General features: G+C 45.2%; 1 protein-coding gene across 5 annotated transcripts in view; it reads right to left on the bottom strand.

The window, feature by feature from the left end:
- The window catches only part of MTCL1 (microtubule crosslinking factor 1), a 194,990-nt gene that overhangs the window by 28,229 nt on the left and 146,385 nt on the right, over positions 1-20,376 (bottom strand). For all 5 annotated transcript variants that reach the window (XM_054020424.1, XM_054020425.1, XM_054020426.1 and 2 more), the window contains one exon: positions 5,771-5,938. In XM_054020424.1, coding sequence (XP_053876399.1) covers positions 5,771-5,938 — 168 coding nt within the window. The remainder of the gene's footprint in view (positions 1-5,770; positions 5,939-20,376) is intronic.

The following is a 20,376-nucleotide window of genomic DNA, read 5'->3' as shown; positions in this document are numbered from 1 at the left end:
ATCAAACTTCCCTTGACTTGAATGGAACCAGAGTTAGGCAGAGTTAGGGTACGTTTACACCGGAGCTGAGAGGTGTAATTCTCAGCTCAAAGAGACATACCTGTGCTTTCTCTGATTGAGCTATTATGCTAAATATAGACTTATAGCTATGGCAATGCAAGTGGTGGAATGGGCTAGCCGCCCTGAGTATGATCCCATCCGAGACCACGGGTACATGTCTATTTTTAGCACGCTAGCTCAACTGGAGATAGTGCAGCTATGTTTCCTCAAGCTCGAAATTTCACCTTCTAACTCCAGCGTAGACATACTCTGAAAGTTAGGATGATCTAGCTGGCAGATAGGGTACTGAAATTGAATTCAGGCGATCTGGGATGAATATGCAACTCTGCCACAGAATTCCTAGGTGACCTTAGGCAAGTCACATCATATACCTGGTGCCTCAATTTCCTCTCTATAAAATGAGGATAATATCTACTGAACACAGGAGTGTTGGGACGATAAAATCCATTAATGATTCTGAAGGGCTCAGATTCCACTGCAACAAGAACTGTATAAGTTACTAGATAGGAAATATGGGGAGCAGCACTTTTTAAAATCCCATCCTAAATAAATAACTACAGAAAAAGTCTGAAGTAAAAACGTGCTATGCATTAATTTCATTTTAGCACAAATGTGTCAGCCTCAAAAGCTTCTCATTCTTTCACATCATCAAGATAACAGAGCAACAGGCCCATTAGAAATACAGAGTAGATTAAATCCAGCTACCCCTCTCCCTATACTCATTCTGATGGCAATGATGTTCCATTCACCTTTATACCCGAAATGAACATTTACAAGCATGGTCTTGTGCCCCTTAGTTGACTGTTTTTATTTCTATCTCTCTCCAAGTTTTTGTCTTCCTTGAATAAGCTCCTCGCTCACCCCGATATCTAGTGATGGCTAAAGGTGAGCTGCAAACATAATACTCAATCATGCATATTAGGCACTGTCTAGTCTTGGGTGGTGCAGAGCTACACTGCTCCTGGGGGAGCGCTGGATGGCATTATAACTTAGACAGGCATCACTGGCCAAATTCTCCAGTGCAGTTTAGCCACTCAGGTGGACATAAGGCTTCAAGAGTAGCCAATTTGTTCTCTTCCTTCCCCCGCACATCCTGGTGCACGCCCAGAAAGGATTTCCAAAATTTAGCTCAAAAATGTACTCACTTCATTAACTGAGAAAGATGTAGCAAATGTTGCCAATTTCCAAGCTCATAATGTAAATAACAAAGAAAAAACTTCTTATTTTTGGTTACAACTGTCAAATGTGTGTCCAAATGGCTCCAGTTCCACTTGATGCCACAGCAGACAGCAGATTGAGGAGTCACAACTACCACTGCAGCCAGCCCACTGAGGGTCAGCCAAGCCATTTTAGTGCAGGATATGGCATTGCGTGTAATGGGATTTTTCCGGGTGCAGGGGTGGAGTGGGGCGGAGGATTGTTTTTACTATTGTTTGATCTCCCTTGGAAGACTATGGGCTAGCTGTTAGCTCCTGCTGGGTTTACTTGGTAGCTGTCACACCACAGAATTATGCATGTTAGGGTTTTATGCAAAGCCTGGGTCAGCCAATACAGTCAGGGAACCTAAAGAGTCAGGTGAAGTAACTTTTATGTGGTTTCTTTATCTCTTAGCCTAATAATGGGTCATTTAGGACAGAGTTTTGAAATATTTAGAGGTCCCCTTCAAGGGACATTAACACATCTTCAAATTTCCCATCCTACAACAGAAGCCCAGGTGCTGGCTGCTAGAGTGCAATCTCAACCCTACAACTTTGTTAAAACCTAGGGGAATAATGTCACAACATGCAATAGCTGTGGCTAGCGTGTTATGCTGTGGAGACTTGCCAGAGACCAGTACTAATTCTCAAGATGTCCTGCAGCACTGAAACATCAAATGCAGGCCAAAAAGCAAGCCCCTTGCTTTTGCAATCTTCTTCTAATGTGTGGAGTTTGCATCATCATCATTCTTTGTAAGTAAATTTATTCTTCTGTTTAGGAAATTACAGGACAAAAAGCAAACCTTAGCAAGACACATTCTCTCTCTATCTCATTCTCCTCGTAACATTTGTTGCCTATATATCTTAGAGCAAAATCTTCGCCTTGGATGAACAAAAGAAGGCATGGCGGACTGGCCTGGTGCCAAACAAATGGGAGGTCCCTTATGCCATCTTGCCTGTGAAAGGTAGGATAGCTCAGTGGGAGAGAGGGATGTGCTCTAAAAAGGGAGTGTCATGCAACTCCTGTAGAGTCTACAACAGACTTCAGATTATTAGCAGGGAAGCTGGTGACCAGACAACACCTCCAAAGCTGCCAGACTACAATTCCTTGGTTTTGGAGACCCAAAAGAGCACAGGTAGTCTTCCCCACACTGCAGAAATGAACCTGAAGGAGGAAGAGTTGTCCTGCAGCTTCTCTGCCCCAAGTGCACCTGTGCAACACAAAGCAGGGTTTGGCTGTTATACTGATATCTCCCAAACTCCAAGCTCTTCTAAATGCCCAGAAAAGCAAGATCTTTGGTTGGCCCATCTTAAGGCCCATCATTCTCTTTCATTATCTTAAAACCAAAGCCCAACGGCCTTCCTGAAAAGTAAGACACACTCACAATCCTGTAGGTCAAGGCTTTCATTTTTAATGTGCATTCTATTAAATCTTCCTGTTGTACTCAAAAGCAGCAGGTATATTATCATGGCTGGCTACCAGGAGAGTTTTCTTCCCCCACCTCTACACAGGGATCCCCAGCCATCAAAATTTCAAACTTGCTTCAGTAACCATAAATTAACAGGTGAACATCTCAAGGAAAATACTCTTTCTAATCTTACTTACTGCTTCACAGGTAAACTATAGTAGTCAGGAGAGCAAGAGAAACCAGGAAGGCACCGATTCTTTTATTCATTGTTGCGTGTCTTCATAGTTCTCTCACTCACTGGTTAAAGAAGATTGTCCCAGGAGGAACAGATCTCACTACATCTGCCCAGGAAGAGAGGGAGCACTTCCTAGGGTATGTCTATGCTGGAGCAATAATTCTCAGCTTGGGTAAACATACCTGCACTAGCTCTGATGACGCTAGGGAGCTAAAAGTAACAGTGGCTGCACAGGCAGTGGGATCAGCTAGCTGTCCCGAGTCTGTACCTAGGGTTTCAGACAGGATTGTACATGGGGTGGGTGGACTAGCCTGTCCTGCAACTCATGGTACTGCAGCTCTACTGTTATTTTTAGTGCGCTAGCTTGATCAGAGCTAGCACAGGTTTGTCTGCTTGAACTGGGAATTACACCTCTAGCTCCAGTGTAGAAGTGTCCTTAGTGTGGAACCCTAGCCAGGAAGAGAAGGGGAAGCTCTTCCTCTGCTTTTACCAGAGGTGGGGGAGCTGCACTCCTCATTCCCCCTTATGGTAACCCCTATTCTTTATAACAGGTAAGATGGTGCCTCCCATCATCATGACATAGTAGGTTGCACCATGATTGACGTGACTGACCTGGTTGATTGATTAAAGTTTTTATTATTCCACGTTTTCACAGAATATGAAATGATGTTACTGCAACTACTCAAAGCTGTCATTGCATAAGACATTCACCAGTTCCTCTCCCACTGATTTTGAGAATGAACCTACATAGAATGTTTTGGTTTTTGAACAGCTAATGTTATGTTTTGTTATTTCAGTCTTCCTTGTGGTTGTGAGTACACCTGTAATATCGCAGTGGGATGATTGCTGGGACTATCATAATTGACATTCTGATGATTTATGTGGTATCTTTATTGATATTTCATTAGTGGGCTTGTCTAATGTCACGATGTGCAGATATCACTCGGATATTGGTAAGAGATGATCTCCATGTGTTACATGCTGATCAGTTTTATTCTTTGCATTGATTTTGGGGAGTAGGGTGGGGGAAGAACCAACCACCACCCAACAACTGCCATGTGACAGGAAATATTACCGGTAGGATCACACAATCATAGAATCATAGACTTTAAGGTCAGAAGGGACCATTATGATCGTCTAGTCAGACTTCCTGCACAATGCAGGCCACAGAATCTAACCCACCCACTCCTGTATCAAACCCCTAACCTATATCTGAGCTACTGAAGTCCTCAAATCGTGATTTAAAGACTTCAAGGGGCAGAGAATCCTCCAGCAAGTGACCCGGGCCCCATGCTGCAGAGGAAGGCGAAAACCCCCTAGAGCCTCTGCCAATCTGCCCAGGAGGAAAATTTCTTCCCGACCCCAAATATGGCGATCAGCTAAACCCTGAGCATGTGGGCAAGACTCACAATGATAAAGATAGCTAGAGGGATATTACTGAGCCTGATATAACCACTAGTTTGGAGGGTGCTAAAGACTGAAATCTATTTTTTCCTGCCAGTATGTAGTGAGCAACACTCCTCCACCCACTAATGCCAATCATGGTGCTGACTATTTTTCTATCTGAATGGCAAACGTACACATCCACAAAAACATGAACGCACACAAACTCCATGCTATCAACTGCAGTTTTCCTCTTTTCTTATGTTTTGTTCTTTACTCCCATTTAAAGGTTAATTTAAGAAAAATTGCCATCAAGGGTGTTTTTTTAAAAACAATCAATTATCAGAATATTTGTGTACACTTATAAGCATTTGATCAGAAAACTGATTTCAATACCACTACATATAAATAAAATCTACTCTTGTACTCTGAGAAAAAAGCCTCTAGCACACAAACTGGGAAAGAAGTGTTCAGGTCTGAATGCTGTGAGTCAGATTCAGTCTCTTGACAGTGCTCTGATGTACAGTAAATCCTCTAAAATGTGTCATCTGTTTAGTGAATATTTTATATTGTATCTGCTTTCTACAGATAATTTAAAGCTAAACATCCTTCTACAGATGATACAAAGCTACAAATCTTTCCGACAGGACCTAAAACACTCAATTTTGCCCCTTCAATGCCATACACTAATACTTTAGTCCATCAGATTCAGAAATGAATCCTAGTGGTTTTCTGCTAGCTTGTTTTTATACCACCACAGAAAGCAGAGCATCTCCTGTGATCAGCAGTACAGAGCACTGCAGCACCAGGCCCATGAATTGATATATATGATTCTAATAATAGCCTACAACAACAGGCAGACAAAGCATCCCCTTCAACTGGACACAACACAGCATCATCCAGTGGCTCTGACTTGCTGGTTTAAACATTAACCTACTGATCTGATGGTTTATTATTAATGGACTGTTTTCTTGTCAAAAAGCATCTAGTAGAGCAGTTATTGATGTACCATTCTGAGGCACTGACCTAGCATCATGGCTTATTTACTTGAGCAAATGAGAAATTATTAGGGAAACACCAGAATATCAAGAAACGTTTTCTTATCCATACACCAATCAGATACAGACACCCACACACCCCTTTGCTGAGCAATTACCAACCCATTCTTATAATAAAATAAAGGGCCAGATTCCTCTACCCTTGATCATACTGAATAGTAGCTTACTCCATTAATAGTCACCCTGATGTAAGTGAAGTCAATGGGGCTACCCATGGAGTAAGGCACTACTCAGGTGAGGTAGGCTGCAGGAAACTGGCCTAAAATAAATAAATATGATCTCTTATGTGACTCTCATGGACTTCTTATTCCAGCAAGTGATTAAAACCAATTCTCATCAATTACTTTCACTTAGCTCCAAACCAGCTTGGGAATCAGGCCTTTAAATAAAAAGTCACCTGTCTTTTGGCACTGATCATGGGTACAGTACCTGCTCCAGACGACACTTCAGCTCCGTCCATTCCACCTCCCAAGCTGCCTTGTCTGTGGCATACTGTTGCTGGAGCCCACGTCGCTCTCGTTCATCATCCCGGAGCTCAGAACGGAAGTCGTCCAACAAGGTTTTCAGAGCATTTAAGAGCCGCCGGTTTTCACTTGCCTGCAGGAACAAAAACCAAAATAATTATTAATCCTCCCTCTTCTTCAGAAGGAAAATGCTCACATTCTTGTCAACTGCATGAAGGAGAAAAGGATCAAACACATAGGGTAAGAGCATCTTATGAAAAAGCCAAAAGAGAAATAGTCTCTATGCAGTGTCAGTGTTCAAAGGATCTGATCCTGCAAGGTGCTCAGCATCTTTCGTGGAAGTTGAGGGCACGCACAGTGTCTTGAAGGAGGTACTCAGCATCTCTCAGGATTGAGGCCATAAATTATAACTTCTGTGGCTCTTAAATTTCTAATTTCAAGCCAAGAAATCATTTCTGATCTTACATGTGCAACTGTGTATCTCATGCAGTCATCTCCTGAGCACCAAAACTCAAGTATGTGTAAATTACAGAAGATGATAAAGGATCCATTTCTGATGCTTTGGCATTACAGACAATGTTTGAAAGTCTCCATTTTGAGCAGAGCAGTGTTGTTTAGATGCAGAGTGATTCCTTATTCTGCTCTTCAGAGGCACCCTCAACCCTGTGCACTTCTGTATAGGATGGCGTTGAGTATGGGTGCAGTCTGTTTTGGAAGCAAGTATACTATGGGGTCTACTTTTTCTCTTTCCGCATATGACCAGAGAGCAAATCCCTGTCCAAACTGTGGGAATATTTTTGTTGCATTTAAAATGTTCTATGATAGATACAGTGTTAGGCAGAAACCAGGCAAAGTAAAAGTTTAGTTCAGGGTTAACCTGAGAGCTGGGCACATACATTTTGTCAACATTGATGAGCCTTTTGCTGTTTGCTTTCTGCAAATATTCTAGTGAACAGCACCAGGCAGTGAACTTTAAGCAAAATATTGTAGAATATCTGTGAAAAATTCATATTCAGTCAGTCAATAAATCAAAAGTAATCCCTCGAAACCTGTTTCTAATAGTTGCACTCATCCAATTAAGGAACAGAAATGTATAATGTGATTTATGTGATGAATCAAAGCTCCAATCAAATTTTCAAAATAAAGTCTCACAAATGAGTTATAGATCAAGAATTATGCACAGAATCTACTTAACAAATTATTTTGAATAACAATCTGTTAGCAGACAATTTATGAGCAGAAAAAGTGGGAAAACTCATTGAATAAATTCATTACAAATTATTCTGCCGGCTTTCATTAATGTGTAAGTTAACACTGCTACCTTGAGAAGACTTAAATTAGCTGATCTGATGCACAGATACTTGACTAATTACTTCTATTTTCTCAATAACTTTGTCACTTTCTGGCTTCTAACTATTCTTCTGATCTGGTTCCCAATGAAGTCCAAATATGGGGGTTATATTCAGATGGGACAATTAATACTCACAGCAATTTAAACAAGAGACAAAAAGAATTCACATTGCAAAATTCAGATCTACATTTGCAACACCCCAAAATCTAGGTGTGATTGTATCTGAGGAACTGGTCTGTCCCATTATAAAGATAGTGGCCATCTGAAGATTCCAAATCTGGGCTGGATTTTAAACAACCCCCGGAGTTCAAGGTTGTTCAGCCCCAGTTGTTTGGTTGGGACCCATGAGACCAATATAAATATTTTTTTCCATAATCATTTGCAATTATTGACCTAAAATTAAATGCTAATTGCAAAAAGTAGCTCGTAAAACCAAAAGTGCCATGCCATGTAAATCTCATTTAGTTCTCTTTAGGGACTGGCTAAAATCTTGCTAGTGATCCCTTGGTCTATAGACAGTATATTGCAATAAAGATTCACACCAGATTTTGCAGACTTCAGTTCTGTGGTTCTGTAGCATGGGCTTACAAAGAATCAGAAATTAGAGAGCTAAAAGTCGCATTAGATCAGCTGTTCTGTCCCCCACCAATGCAGGTTTACTCTCAATATAATATTTTCTAGTACAATATAGTATTTTCTAGTAGTATTTTCCAGTGTAGTTTTAAATACAGAATTTTGCATGGAAAACCAAACTGTAATAACTAATCAAACATGCCAAGTAGCCTTAGAAAAATTATATTTTACATTATTCCAAACCATATTATTCCTGGGGGTGTTCTGCACCAAAACAATAAAAAGTATGTGCCAAAAAAATAAACATTCTGAGCACAATATTTTAAAATTATGCAAAATTATGCACATTTTATTTGTCAAAATAACACTACATAATCACACCCGTTTCAATTATTTTGGTAATTTATTTCAAAATACCTGTCAGCAAGTATGTCTGTAACAATACAGACACACATAAAAATTCCCCCAAAATTAGAGAGTTAAAGAAACCCCTATGACAACCCAGTTCCTGTTTCACTGCTCCCTTCCCCCAGCCCAGAGCCCAGCCGGGGGGGCCAGACACCCACAACACTCCCCCCCCAAGCCCAGCCACGGTGCCCCCCCAAGCCCAGTTATGGACCCCTCTGGCCCAGATACCCACACACCCCCTGCCCCCCAGAATCCAGACACCCACCCCCTCTCTCCCAGAACCCAGCCATGGTCTCCCCAGTCCAGACACTCCCTCCTCTTCCCCCCAGAGCCCAGGGATCCTGAGGGAGAAACAGCCTGATGCTTGGTCCCAGGCTTGTATGGAGTTTCCTGCGTGCTGCCATCTCCTTCCCTCAGGGCATGCTGGGAATTACAGCTGCCAGGAATCCTCTAGGTCCCTCCCCCAGCAGGGTCTTTTATGCAGTCTCTAGTGGAGGTCAACAGCACTGCAGCCCATTTCTGTGGGAGAAAGGAAATTCTGCACGCATGTTAATTTCAGCAAAATTGGTGCAGAATTCCCCCAGGAGTTCCATATGGTTCATTAGAAAATAAAATGCTATACACATGGGGAAATAACTGCAGGTGACTCATTGACTTAACAGTAATCTGTTTGGACTGAAGGAAGAAATGAACTGTTGCTACATGCAATACTGTATAGCACAGGGTTTAAAAACAGGCACACCCAAGAAGCAGAATTAAGACCATTGTTACTTAATGCACATTAAAACATTACATACTGCCACATGCTGAATATGTACATACCACCCCCTATTTATCAACATGTCAATGTGATGTTACAGTTACCCCCATGAGTTTTATTCTACTGTCCAATGAGGACCAGATTTTCAGAAGCGCTCAGCTCTTGTTTAGATGCCAAAAATAAGTGAGTCTTTTGAAAATCTGAAATATCACAATGGAAAGTATTACGTTCTGAGCACTTCAAAATCTGGCCCCACAAGAGTCCATGAGGCACGCTTACTCAAGGATTTTATTCTGTGTTCTCTGCTGTGGCCTAACAAGGTGTTTCTCTATCAATATAACTGAAAGATTGTGCAGGTGGGAAAAGGGGCAGAATTAAGAATTGTAGGAAAATAAGAGCAATTTGCACTATAAGAACTTAGTACATTCTCCTGGAGCTTCCCCTCTGCTTGCATCAAATATTCCACAAAAGTATTCAGCACAAGTTCAAAGTTATCCTCTGTGTGGCCACAGGCCAAACTTTATTAGTCTCTCTACTCCCTTGTATTACAGGACACACCAATCCTTTTGCTGTAGGGTAAACACACACACTGTGAAAGCAACTAAAAGAATCTCAAAAATACACTTTTCATGACAAAACAATTTAACCTCTAGAGGACTTCTGCTCCCCAGCAGAAGCTCTATCCCTTCCCTCTTCTTTCTCAGAAGGAAATAGGACACCTCCCAGCTCAACTGTCCTCCTTCATCCTGGTTAAGAACTGGAAGAGCCTCCATGCCTACCTCCTCATGGCTATCTGAGTCGCCTCCCCACACTGATGGGTCTAGGATTTGGCTCCTCTACAATGGAGCCAAGTTATAGAGACACCATCAACTGGAATAGAGGGGGAGATTTTCAAAGGCACAAATGGCAGTTAGGCACCTAACTCCAAATGAAAGTCAATGGGATATAGACGCCTAACTGCCATTTGGACTAGGGACCTAGCTGCCATTTGTGCCTTGAACGCCTCCCCTCTAGTCAATTAACACAAAGTTAAAAGTAGTTTTGGGCATTACACCTGCCTCTCTGCAAATCCTCCTGGTTTTACTATCGTATTTTCCTACATTTAAAAAACATTCCTCCCCCTGTTTCAGTGTAAAGGCTCACATGAACTGAGTGACTGCACAGGGAAAACTGAAAATAATCATTCACAAAGTGCTGTTAAACGCTCTGCATAAACCAACTGGGGGAAAATATTACTTTTCTAATCTCTTTTAGTTTTAGTGATCTCAGGTGTAAACTATAACTGCAATAGGTAACAAATTTCAGACAGAAGTGTTATTTTTAAATTGATTATGTTTGCCACAGGAATCATAGCTTTGAATTGCCTGATGTCTGTGCATGTAAAACTTCAACCATAAAATCATGTAAAAACTAGGTTTATTTAATAAACAAAAAGTAATTAGCTGTTCTAGAGAAGAGGCTATGGAGCCACAAAATATAGGTTAGCAGAGGGCTAATGCCTATCTCTACAGGAGTGCTATGAAAGTCACTATTATGGACTCGATATAGACATTCCCTATGGTAGCTGGAGTTCTAACTAGCTTGCTAATATAAACCCAATTTTGATCATATCCCTGTAATTTCCTCACTGTCCTTTCTGCTTGAAATTCCTCATCTGTGGTCTGTAGTCAGAGAAGGATTATTTTGGGGTTGAGCAAATTTGAAGGGGTTTAGATAAGTTGTTTCTGAGACCAGGGTCTTTACAAAAATTAGGAGAAATTTTAGAAAATTCTTTGACTGTTGCTGGTAACGCCACAATGATTAAAATGGCTTTGTCTAGAAACTTCATATTTATTTTATTTAAGAGTCTTTGAGGAGATCTAGGGCTCAGTCCTGCATATTTCTATCTGCTCTGGACTTGACCAGCAAAGCACATAAACACATACTTAATTTTAAATGAGTAATCCCACTGATATCAAATAATAGCTCTTATGTCCTTCCTGCTCCTCCATGGGCCGGTATATTGGATGAAGTCAGAGGAAATGGGGCATGGCTGGGCTTCCCTGCACGCTGGTGATCCCTGGTTACCATAATAGGCTGTCCCCTGGGGATATTGGCAGTCACTGTACAGTAGAGCAAAGGAGTACCAACTGGTGCATAGCTGACGTAAGATCAAAGAAGCACAAAGGTAGCTTAAAGTTACTGGGTGCCTGTCTGCTACAGCCAAGAATTGGTCTGTGTGAGAAGGAAATAAGAGTTTACAGCAAGTTTTCACTATCAATGATTTTATCTGCGCTCTGAAACCCCCAAGGAAGTTCCCAGGAAAAAAATAGTAAATATTAATTAAATATAAAGACTATTTGGATGTGTAGTTATAAACCCATGATCTGACCACTCCTTCCCCTCCGGCCTGGAGAAGTTTGGGTTCAAGTGGCAGAGCAAACATTAGCTTGGGATCATATCAATCCATTTCCCCCCTCCCTCCCTTGAGAATGTCATTTAACATTTTAGCAGCAGTCAGGGACCTGCCAGCAGCTTGGTCTGGTAGGGAGTCACAAACGAAAGGTCAGGAGCAGTCACAACAGAGGAGATCTCAAGAAGCATGCTTCCTCTCTGTGGTCGCTGAGCCAGACAAGAGTGGAGCTGGATCTTGGTGCAAATCATTCTAGTACATTTAAATACTAATTACTATTCCTTAAGGCTTTTTTTTAAAACCAAGCTTTGAAAGAAAGACAAATATTGTCTAAGCCAAAAATATAACTGGGGATTTTGCTTGAACCTCCAGAGCACAAAATATGAATATATTTGTTTTTACTGCACTTTACTGAGGGAGCAGAGATAAGTAAACTCTCTTATTTCCTCTCCCCTGTTCTCACACCACACAGCAGGCATTTCACCCCTTCCACTCAACCAACATGATCCCTTCCCTAGGCAACAACTACCAAACCACCAGCCCTCACACTTCCCTTCAAGCAATATTAAAAGCCCCCCTCCACTGGGACGCCAGCCTCACTCTGCCTACTTGCCTCCCTGCTGCCTTTCTTCTCTGCTCTTGTACATTGCTAGTTCCATGTCAGTTCTTCCTCGCCTGAACTTTTGATATAACCCAGGCTGGTTCCTGGCCTGAGGGAGTAAGTCAGCATCACGGAGAGTTGGATTATGTCAGGAAGGACAGGCTGAAGTAAGAGTCATATGGGGTGTGCAGAGAGTAGTGACAGAGGGGATTGTTCCTCTCAAGAGTCTCTATCTACCCAGTTTCCCAGCACCAAGAACCAACCCCTCCCTCCTCTCCAGCACTCCTCTCCCCCACAAACATTAGGAAAATGGCCAATCCCTAAGGGGATGTTCACTTGGAGATTAACCAGCATTTTAATGGTTAAGGCCATCATTCTTAAAAGAAGCTATTGATTTGGGGTGCCTCAGTTTTTGAGTGTCCAACATCCCACGTGTCTCAAGGTAGGTATCAAAAACAGAGCACCTACAACAAGAGGCCTCGGTGTTACGAATTTTCTTCCATGCAATTCCTCTTTCGAGAGAGGGGTGCAAGAGTCTGCAGCAGCAGGAGATAAACCCAGCCAGCCCATAACCCATTAAACATGAACACAAGTTACTCAGAGTTATAGTAAACCCCTTTCCAGACCTCCTTCTCTCAGTCACAAACACATTATTACAGGAACTCCTTCTTAATAGGAAGTGTGAAACTTGCCTGGTCCAAATCCAGACCCCCTTCATCTCTGCACTGTCCAGCCTGAAACTCCAACCACAGCAAGGAAATGCAATCTTGAGAGGAGACCCCCCTCCTACCCACAGCACTTGCTACTGAGCTCTGTTCCCTCCACAGGTGCTGGAGCTGTGGCTCTAATCCCACCAGCCACACATAGATACACTGCCATATATCCAGAGCTGGAAGTTTCTCAAGAAGACAATATTAAAGGACAACTGCAAACTATACCAATGCAAAGGAAAAATGGGAAGAATAGTAAGAGGCCAATATGGTTCCCTCAGGAGCGCTTTAATGACCTAAAATTCAAAAAGGAATCCTACAAAAAGGAGAAGTATGGACAAATTGCTAAGGAGGAGTACAAAAGAACAACACAAGTATGTAGGTACAAAATCAGAAAGGCACAAAATGAGTTATATCTAGCAAGGGACATGCTACTAGAAGAGGTTCTATAAATGCATTAGAAGCAAGAAAAAGATGAAGGAAAGCGTAGATCCTCTACTTAGAGGGGAAGGAGAGCTAATAACTGATGACATTAAAAAGGTTGTTATGTTTAATGTCAGTTTTGCTTCAGTCTTCACTAAAAGGTTAATGGTGACCAGATACTCAACACAATTAATATTAATAAGGAGGAAGGAACACAAGCCAAAGCAGGGAAAAGCAGGTTAAAGAATAGTTAAACGTATTCAAGTCAGCAGGGCCTGATTAAATTCATCCTAGGTTACTTAAGGAAATCTCGGAACCATTATAAATTATCTTTGAGAACTCCTGGAAGATAGGTGAGGTCCCAGAAAACTGGAGAAAGGGGAATAAAGAGGACCTAGGGAATTATAGATCAGTCAGCCTAACTTTAATATCTGGAAAGATACGTGGAACAAATTATTAAACAATCTACATCAGTTCATCAGCATCTAGAGGATAACAGATTATAAGGAATAGTCAGCATGAATTTGTCAAGAACAAATTATGCCAAACCAACCTCATTTCCACTTTGACAGGGTTACTGGTATAGTGGATGGGGGCAAGCAGCAGACATATATCTTAATGTCAGTAGGGCTTTTGACACGGTCCCACATGATATTCTCATAAGCAAACCAGGGAAATGTGGTCTAAATGAAATCACTATAAAGTTGGTGCACAACTGGTTGAAAGACAGTACTCAAAGAGTAGTTATCAACGGTTCTCTGTCAAAAGGGGACGGCATATCTAATCCCACAGAGGTCATTCCTGAGTCCGGTATTATTAAATATTTTCATTAATGATTTGGATAAAAGAGCGGAGAGTACACTTATAAAATCTGAAGATGACACTAAGTTGGAAGGGTTGCAAGGACTGGGAGAATTGGTCAGTATTGAAGAAGAAATTCAATAAAGGTAAGTGCAAAGTTCACTTTGGAAGTAAAAATCAAATACAAAACTACAAAATGGGGAATAACTGGGTAGGCGGTAGTACTGCTGAAAGTGATCTGGGAATTATAGTGACCACAAATTGAATATGAGTCAACAATGTGATACAGCTGTGAAAAAGGCGAATATAATTCTGACGCGCATTAATAGGAGTGTCATGTGAAAGGCACGAAAGGTGATTATCCTGCTCTGCTCAGCACTGGTGAGGCCTCAGCTGGAGTCCTGTGTCCAATTCTGGTCACCACGCTTTAGGAAAGATGTGAACAAATTGGAGAGAGTCCAGAGGGGAGCAACAAAAATGATAAAAAGGTTTAGAAAACCTGACCGATGAGGAAAGGTTAAAAAAACTGGGCATGTATAATCTTGAGAAAAGAAGACTGAGGGGGAACCAGATAACAGTCTTCAAATATATTAAGGGCTGGTATAAAGAAGATGGTGGTCAACTGTTCTCCATGTCCACTGAAGGTAGGGCAAGTAGTAATGGGCTTTTTATGTAGCAAGAGAGATATAGGTTAGATATTAGGAAAAAACTTTCTAGCTATAAGGATAGTTAAGATCTGAAATATGTTTCCTAGGAAGGCTGTGGAATCCCCATCACTAGAGGTTTTTAAAAACAGGCTGAAAAAAACACCACTCAGGGATGGTTTAGGTTACCTGGTCCTGCCACAGAACAGAGGGCTAGACATGATAACTTCTCAAGGTCCCTTCCAGCCCAAAATTTCTGCGATTCTATGGTATAGAATAGTGAGAGTGTCTCTGGAGAGGAAGTACTTCCCTCTAGGGTCCCAGAATGGGGGGTGTCTGTTCCCAGGGCAGACTCTGTGGAACAGGTATCCTACAGCTGAGTGGCTGACAGCTCTAAAACAGGATCTTTAGGGTCAAGTGTTGGTTTCTTGAGGCCTGACTGGATAAAAGATAGTTACCTTTTCCGTAACTGGTGTTTGAGATGTGTTGCTCGTGTCTATTCCACAATAGGTGTGCGTGCTCGCCACGTGCACCGGTGCTGGAAGTTTTTCCCCTAGCAGTATCCGTAGGGGAGCGCCCCAGCGACCCCTGGAGTGGCGCCTCTATGGCACGGTATAAGGGGCGCTGCACGCTCCCCCCATCCTCAGTTCCTTCTTGCCACACAACTTCGACAGAGGGGAAGGAGGGCGGGACGTGGAATAGACATGAGCAACACATCTCGAAGAACACCAGTTACGGAAAAGGTAATTGTATTTTTTTCTTCGAGTGATTGCTGTGACGTTATTGATATACTCTGGGACCATATAGATCATTGTTGCAACCAAGGTCCTGTAGTGGCACCCAGATCTTGTGTAAAGGGGGTTAAATGGGGTGTCTAAGACAAGGTTATGGTTTACTGGTTATAATTATGCTGTCTATATGTATGTATCAATTTTGTAGTTGAAGTTAGGAATATTGGCTCTATACTATCTGCATTTCAAACTTAGGCTATGCTGCTGGGTGACATCCCAGACAACATGGTGTTAGCTCTGCCTAGCCTGCTTGATGGCCCATTAAGGACCATCAGCTATACAATGGACCCATTGAGAGAAGGCAGATACGCCTTGTAACTCAGCAAAGTATGCAGGGACTGGCCCATGTGACTCCAGACTCCATTTTGCTGTAATTTTCCACGGTAAGAACAAAGGTATTCTTACACCTGGAAAAGACTATATAAGGCTGATGCCTCATCTCCATCTGGTCTTCAATCCTGCTTCATACCTCTGGAGGAACTTTGCTAAAAGCTGAAGCTTTGAACAAAGGACTGAGGACCCATCCCAGCGGGGGATGTATTCCAGAGACTTGATTTGAACCTGCAGTTTATTCCATCGCTGCTGCAAGCCTGAACCAAGAACTTTGCCATTACTGTATGTAATTGATTCCATTTAACCAATTCTAACTCTCATCTCTATCTTTTTCCTTTTATGAATAAACCTTTAGATTTTAGATTCTAAAGGATTGGCAACAGCGTGATTTGTGAGTAAGATCTGATTTGTATATTGACCTGGGTCTGGGGCTTGGTCCTTTGGGATCAGGAGAACCTTTTTCTTTTACTGGGGTATTGGTTTTCATAACCATTTGTCCCCATAACGAGTGGCACTGGTGGTAATACTGGGAAACTGGGGTGTCTAAGGAGATTGTTTGTGAGACTTGCGGTTAGCCAGGGGGTGAGACCGAAGTCCTCCTAGTCTGGCTGGTTTGGTTTGCCTTAGAGGTGGAAAAAAACCCAGCCTTGGGCTGTAACTGCCCTGTTTGAGCAATTTGTCCTGAGTTGGCACTCTCAGTTGGGTTCCACCAGAACCGCATTGTCACAATTGCTCACGTGTATTCCACAATAGGTGATTCCAAGCTATATCTATTGGAGGTGGGTAGGAGTTCACAAACTCTCGGGACAGAGTACGGCCCTGCCGAACCTGGTGTCCTCCCTGGTCTGGGAGATGATTGCATAATGCGAGGTGAACGCGTGAACTGAAGACCATATGGCAGCCCTATAAATGTCCTGAATGGGGACATGGGCTAAAAAGGCAGCCGATGAGGCCTGCGCCCTAGTCAAGGGTGCCCTCACAATTGGTGGTGGAGGGATTCCCGCCAGGTCATAACAGGTACGGATGGACGAGGTGATCCAGTTGGAGAGCCGCTGAGTGGAGATCGGCCTACCCTTCATGCGCTTGGCCAAGTCGACGAACAGCTGCGAGGACGTTCTGAACAGCTTAGTCCGCTCCAGGTAAAAAGCCAGAGCCCATCTCACATCCAGTGTGTTGAGGTGGCGTTCCTCACTGGACGTATGGGGCTTGGGGCAGAGAACCAGCAGAAAAATGTCCTGACCCATGTGATGGGCAGAGACCACCTCCCAGAGGAACAAAGGATGTGGTCGGAGCTGGACCTTATCCTTATGGAACACTGTGAACGGGGGCTTGGAGGTCAGGGCCCTGAGTTCTGAGACCCTCCTAGCCAACGTGATCGCCACCAGGAAGGCTACCTTCCATGAGAGGTACGACCAGGAGCACGTAGCTAGTGGCTCAAACCGGGGGCCCATGAGGCGGGCCAACACAGGTTTAGGTCCCACTGCGGAACTGGGGGCCTAAACATATGGGAAGAGACAATTCAACCCCTTAAGGAATCAGCCAGTCATAGCATGGGAGAATACCGTGTGGCACTGCACCACTGGGTAGAAGGCTGATATGGCTGCCAGGTGCACCTTGACTGATGAGGGTGCCAGCCCCTGGGCTTTATGGTGAAGGAGGTAGTTCAGAATCAGCTGGATCAGGGCAGCCACTGGGGAAACGCCCCGCTCATCCACACATCTGTAAAACCGAGACCACTTTGCCAAGTAGGCTCAGCGCGTGGAGGGTCGCCTGCTTTCTAAGAGGACGCATTGAACCCCTTCCGACCACGTCCTTCCTCCCGGCCTAACCGTTGAGCAGCCACGCCGTGAGGTGGAGTGCCGCTAGGTTGGGGTGGAGGAGGTGGCCCTGGTTCTGGAAGAGTAGGTCCGGGCAGGACGGCAACGGCCACGGTGGGGCGACCGCCAGGCCTGTGAGGATCCCGTACCAATGCTGCGTGGGCCATGCTGGGTCGATCAGAAGGACCCGGGCCTTGTCTGTCTTTATCTTTTCCAGGACCCTGCTGATCAGCGGGAATGGGGGAAAGGCATAGAGAAGCTGACCTGACCAGCACAGGAGGAAGGCATCGGAGATAGCGCCCCATCCCAGCCCCCCCCCTGGAGCAGAACCGGGGCCGAGTCATGAACAGGTCCACATGGGGAGTTCCCTACACTTGGAAAAGTCTGTGCACCACATCTGGGTGGAGAGAACACTCGTGCTGAGAGGAGAAGTCCCTGCTCAAGCAATCCGGCCCAGAGTTCCGGGAGCCCGGTAGGTGGAAGGCCTGTAGGCAGATGTCGTGGGCTATACAAAAGTCCCATAGCCTGAGGGCTTCGTGGCAGAGGGTAGAGGATTGGGCCCCGCCTTGCCTGTTGATGTAAAACATTAAGGCCGTGTTATCCGTGAGAACCCTGACCACCCGGCCCTCCAGGTGCACGCGGAAGGCCATGCACGCCAGCCGCACCGCCCTGAGCTCCTTGACGTTTATGTGGAGGGTCAGGTCCTGAGCCGACCACAGACCATGGGTCTGAATGTTCCCCACATGGGCCCCCCATCCAAGGTCCGACACATCTGACACCAGTTCCAGCAATGGGGCCCTGCCCCTGAACGGGACCCCTTGGAGCATGTTTCTCGGGGAGGATCACCACCGCAGGGAGATCATTGGCTCAGGCATCGTGAAGACTTTGTCCATCCTGTCCCTGGCCTGGGAGAACACCGAGGCCAATCAGAGCTGGAGGTGCCTCATCCTGAGTCTGGCGTGACGGACCACATACGTGCACGCCGACATGTGACCCAAGAGCTGGAGGCATGCTCTGGCTGTTGTCACCGGAAACCTTGTGACCGTGTCGATGAGCCCCTTCAGGGTCTCGAACCTGTCCAGTGGGAGGGAGGCTCTGGCTGACAAGCTGTCCAGGACTGCCCCGATAAACTCTATGTGATGTACCGGGACTAACATGGACTTGGTGTTGTTTACTCACAGGCCCAAAGTGGTGCATGTGGACAGAAGGATCGCCACATGATCCCACACCTGCGACTGGGATGACTGGGAGCTGCCCTTGACCAACCAGTTGTCCAGATAGGGGAAGATCTGGACCCCCCGGTGCCTGAGGTAGGCTGCTACCATCAACATACATTTCGTGAATACCCTGGGGGCAGTGGACAGGCCAAACAGGAGGACCGTAAATTGGTAGTGTTCCTGCCCTACCATGAAACAGAGGAAGCGTCTGTGCCCCTCGAATATATGAATGTGGAAGTACGCCTCCTGCAAACTGAGGGCGGCATACCAGTCCCCGGGATCCAGGGAGGGGATGATGGAGGCCAGGGAGACCATGCAGAACTTAAGTTTCAGCATGTACTGGTTCAGACCTCGCAGGTCCAAGATGGGTCTGAGCCCCCCATTGGCCTTTGGGATAAGGAAATAACAGGAGTAGTACCCCTTGCTTTTGAACTTCCCCGGTACCGCTTCCACTGCTCAGAGGTCCAGGAGCCACCCCACTTCCTGCTCAAGCAGAGCTTCATGAGAGGGGTCCCACAGGAGGGATGGGGGTGGAGGATGGTTGGGTGGAGTGGAAGTAAACTGGAGGGTGTAGCCCTGGGAGATGGTGTTGAGGACCCATCGGTCCGAGGTCAGCTGCGACCACTCCGGGAGGAAAGCACAAAACGATTGGAGAAGGGAAGCTTTATTGAGGCTGGATCCCTGATGAGAACTGGCAGGGCGCCCCCGGGCATCCCGTCAAAACTGCCTTTTCCCCGCCTGCTTGCCCTTGGAGCACCCAGGCTGAGGGGCAGGTCGAGACTGCCTTTGAGGGCGCTTCTTATAGTCCCGCGACTTCTTATAAGCGGTCTCGTATTTTGAGTAGGTGGCCAGGGTGGGAGTCTGCTGCAGCTTGAACTTAGATTTAGCCGGAGCCAGAACATACAGACCCAGAGTCTGGTGCGTCATGCGGGAGTCTTTCAGGCCATGCAGCTTTGTATCCATTTGTTCCGCAAACAGAGCTTTGCCATCAAATGGAAGGTCCAGCAGGAGGTCTGCGCCTCGCTGGACAGCCCAGAGAGCAGGAGCCATGATGCCCTTCTCATGGACACCACGGAGGCCATGGACCGCACGGCCGTGTCCCCTGCATCTGAAGCTGCCTGCCATATTGGCCTGGCAGCTGCTGTACCCCCTTCCACCAGCGCCTTGAACTCCTTCCTGTAGCACTCCTGGAGGAAGTCCTCAAACTTGGGCAGAGAGCCCCACAGATTTAACTCATACCGGCCCAGGAGAGCCTGGTGGTTCGCCACCCGTAACTGGAAGCTTGAGGATGAATAAATTTTCCTTCCACATGAATCCAGCCTCCTTGAATCTTTATTTTTTGGGGTAGGGGTTGGTTGGCCCTGCCGTTCCCTGTGGTTGACCGACTCGACCACCAGGGAGTTGGGAGCAGGGTGGATGTACAAGTATTCATGCCCCTTGGCGGGCACAAAATCCTTGCATTCCGCTCTCTTAGAGATGGGGGCCAATGAGGCTGGGGTTTGCCACAGGGCGTTTGAAATTTTTGCCACCCCTTCGTGGAGAGGCAAGGCCACTCTGCCCAGTGCCGACCACGGAACCGCAATCCCGACGTGGAGGACCGGTACCGTCGGTAACAGCTGCTCCGCGATCGGCTCCGGCGGGTGGACCCATGAGCGGGACGACGAACGAGAACGGCGTCGGCATTCGTGTCGTAACCAGCTGAGATAGCCCCTCCGAGACGAGGATCTTTGGCGTTGTTGGCCTCAGTTCC

The sequence above is a fragment of the Malaclemys terrapin genome, chromosome 2 (assembly GCF_027887155.1).
Source record: "Malaclemys terrapin pileata isolate rMalTer1 chromosome 2, rMalTer1.hap1, whole genome shotgun sequence".
In the NCBI taxonomy this organism is placed as follows: Eukaryota; Metazoa; Chordata; order Testudines; family Emydidae; genus Malaclemys; species Malaclemys terrapin.
The sequence above is the reverse complement of the archived record's forward strand: the minus strand, read 5'-3'. Positions and strand labels throughout refer to the sequence as shown.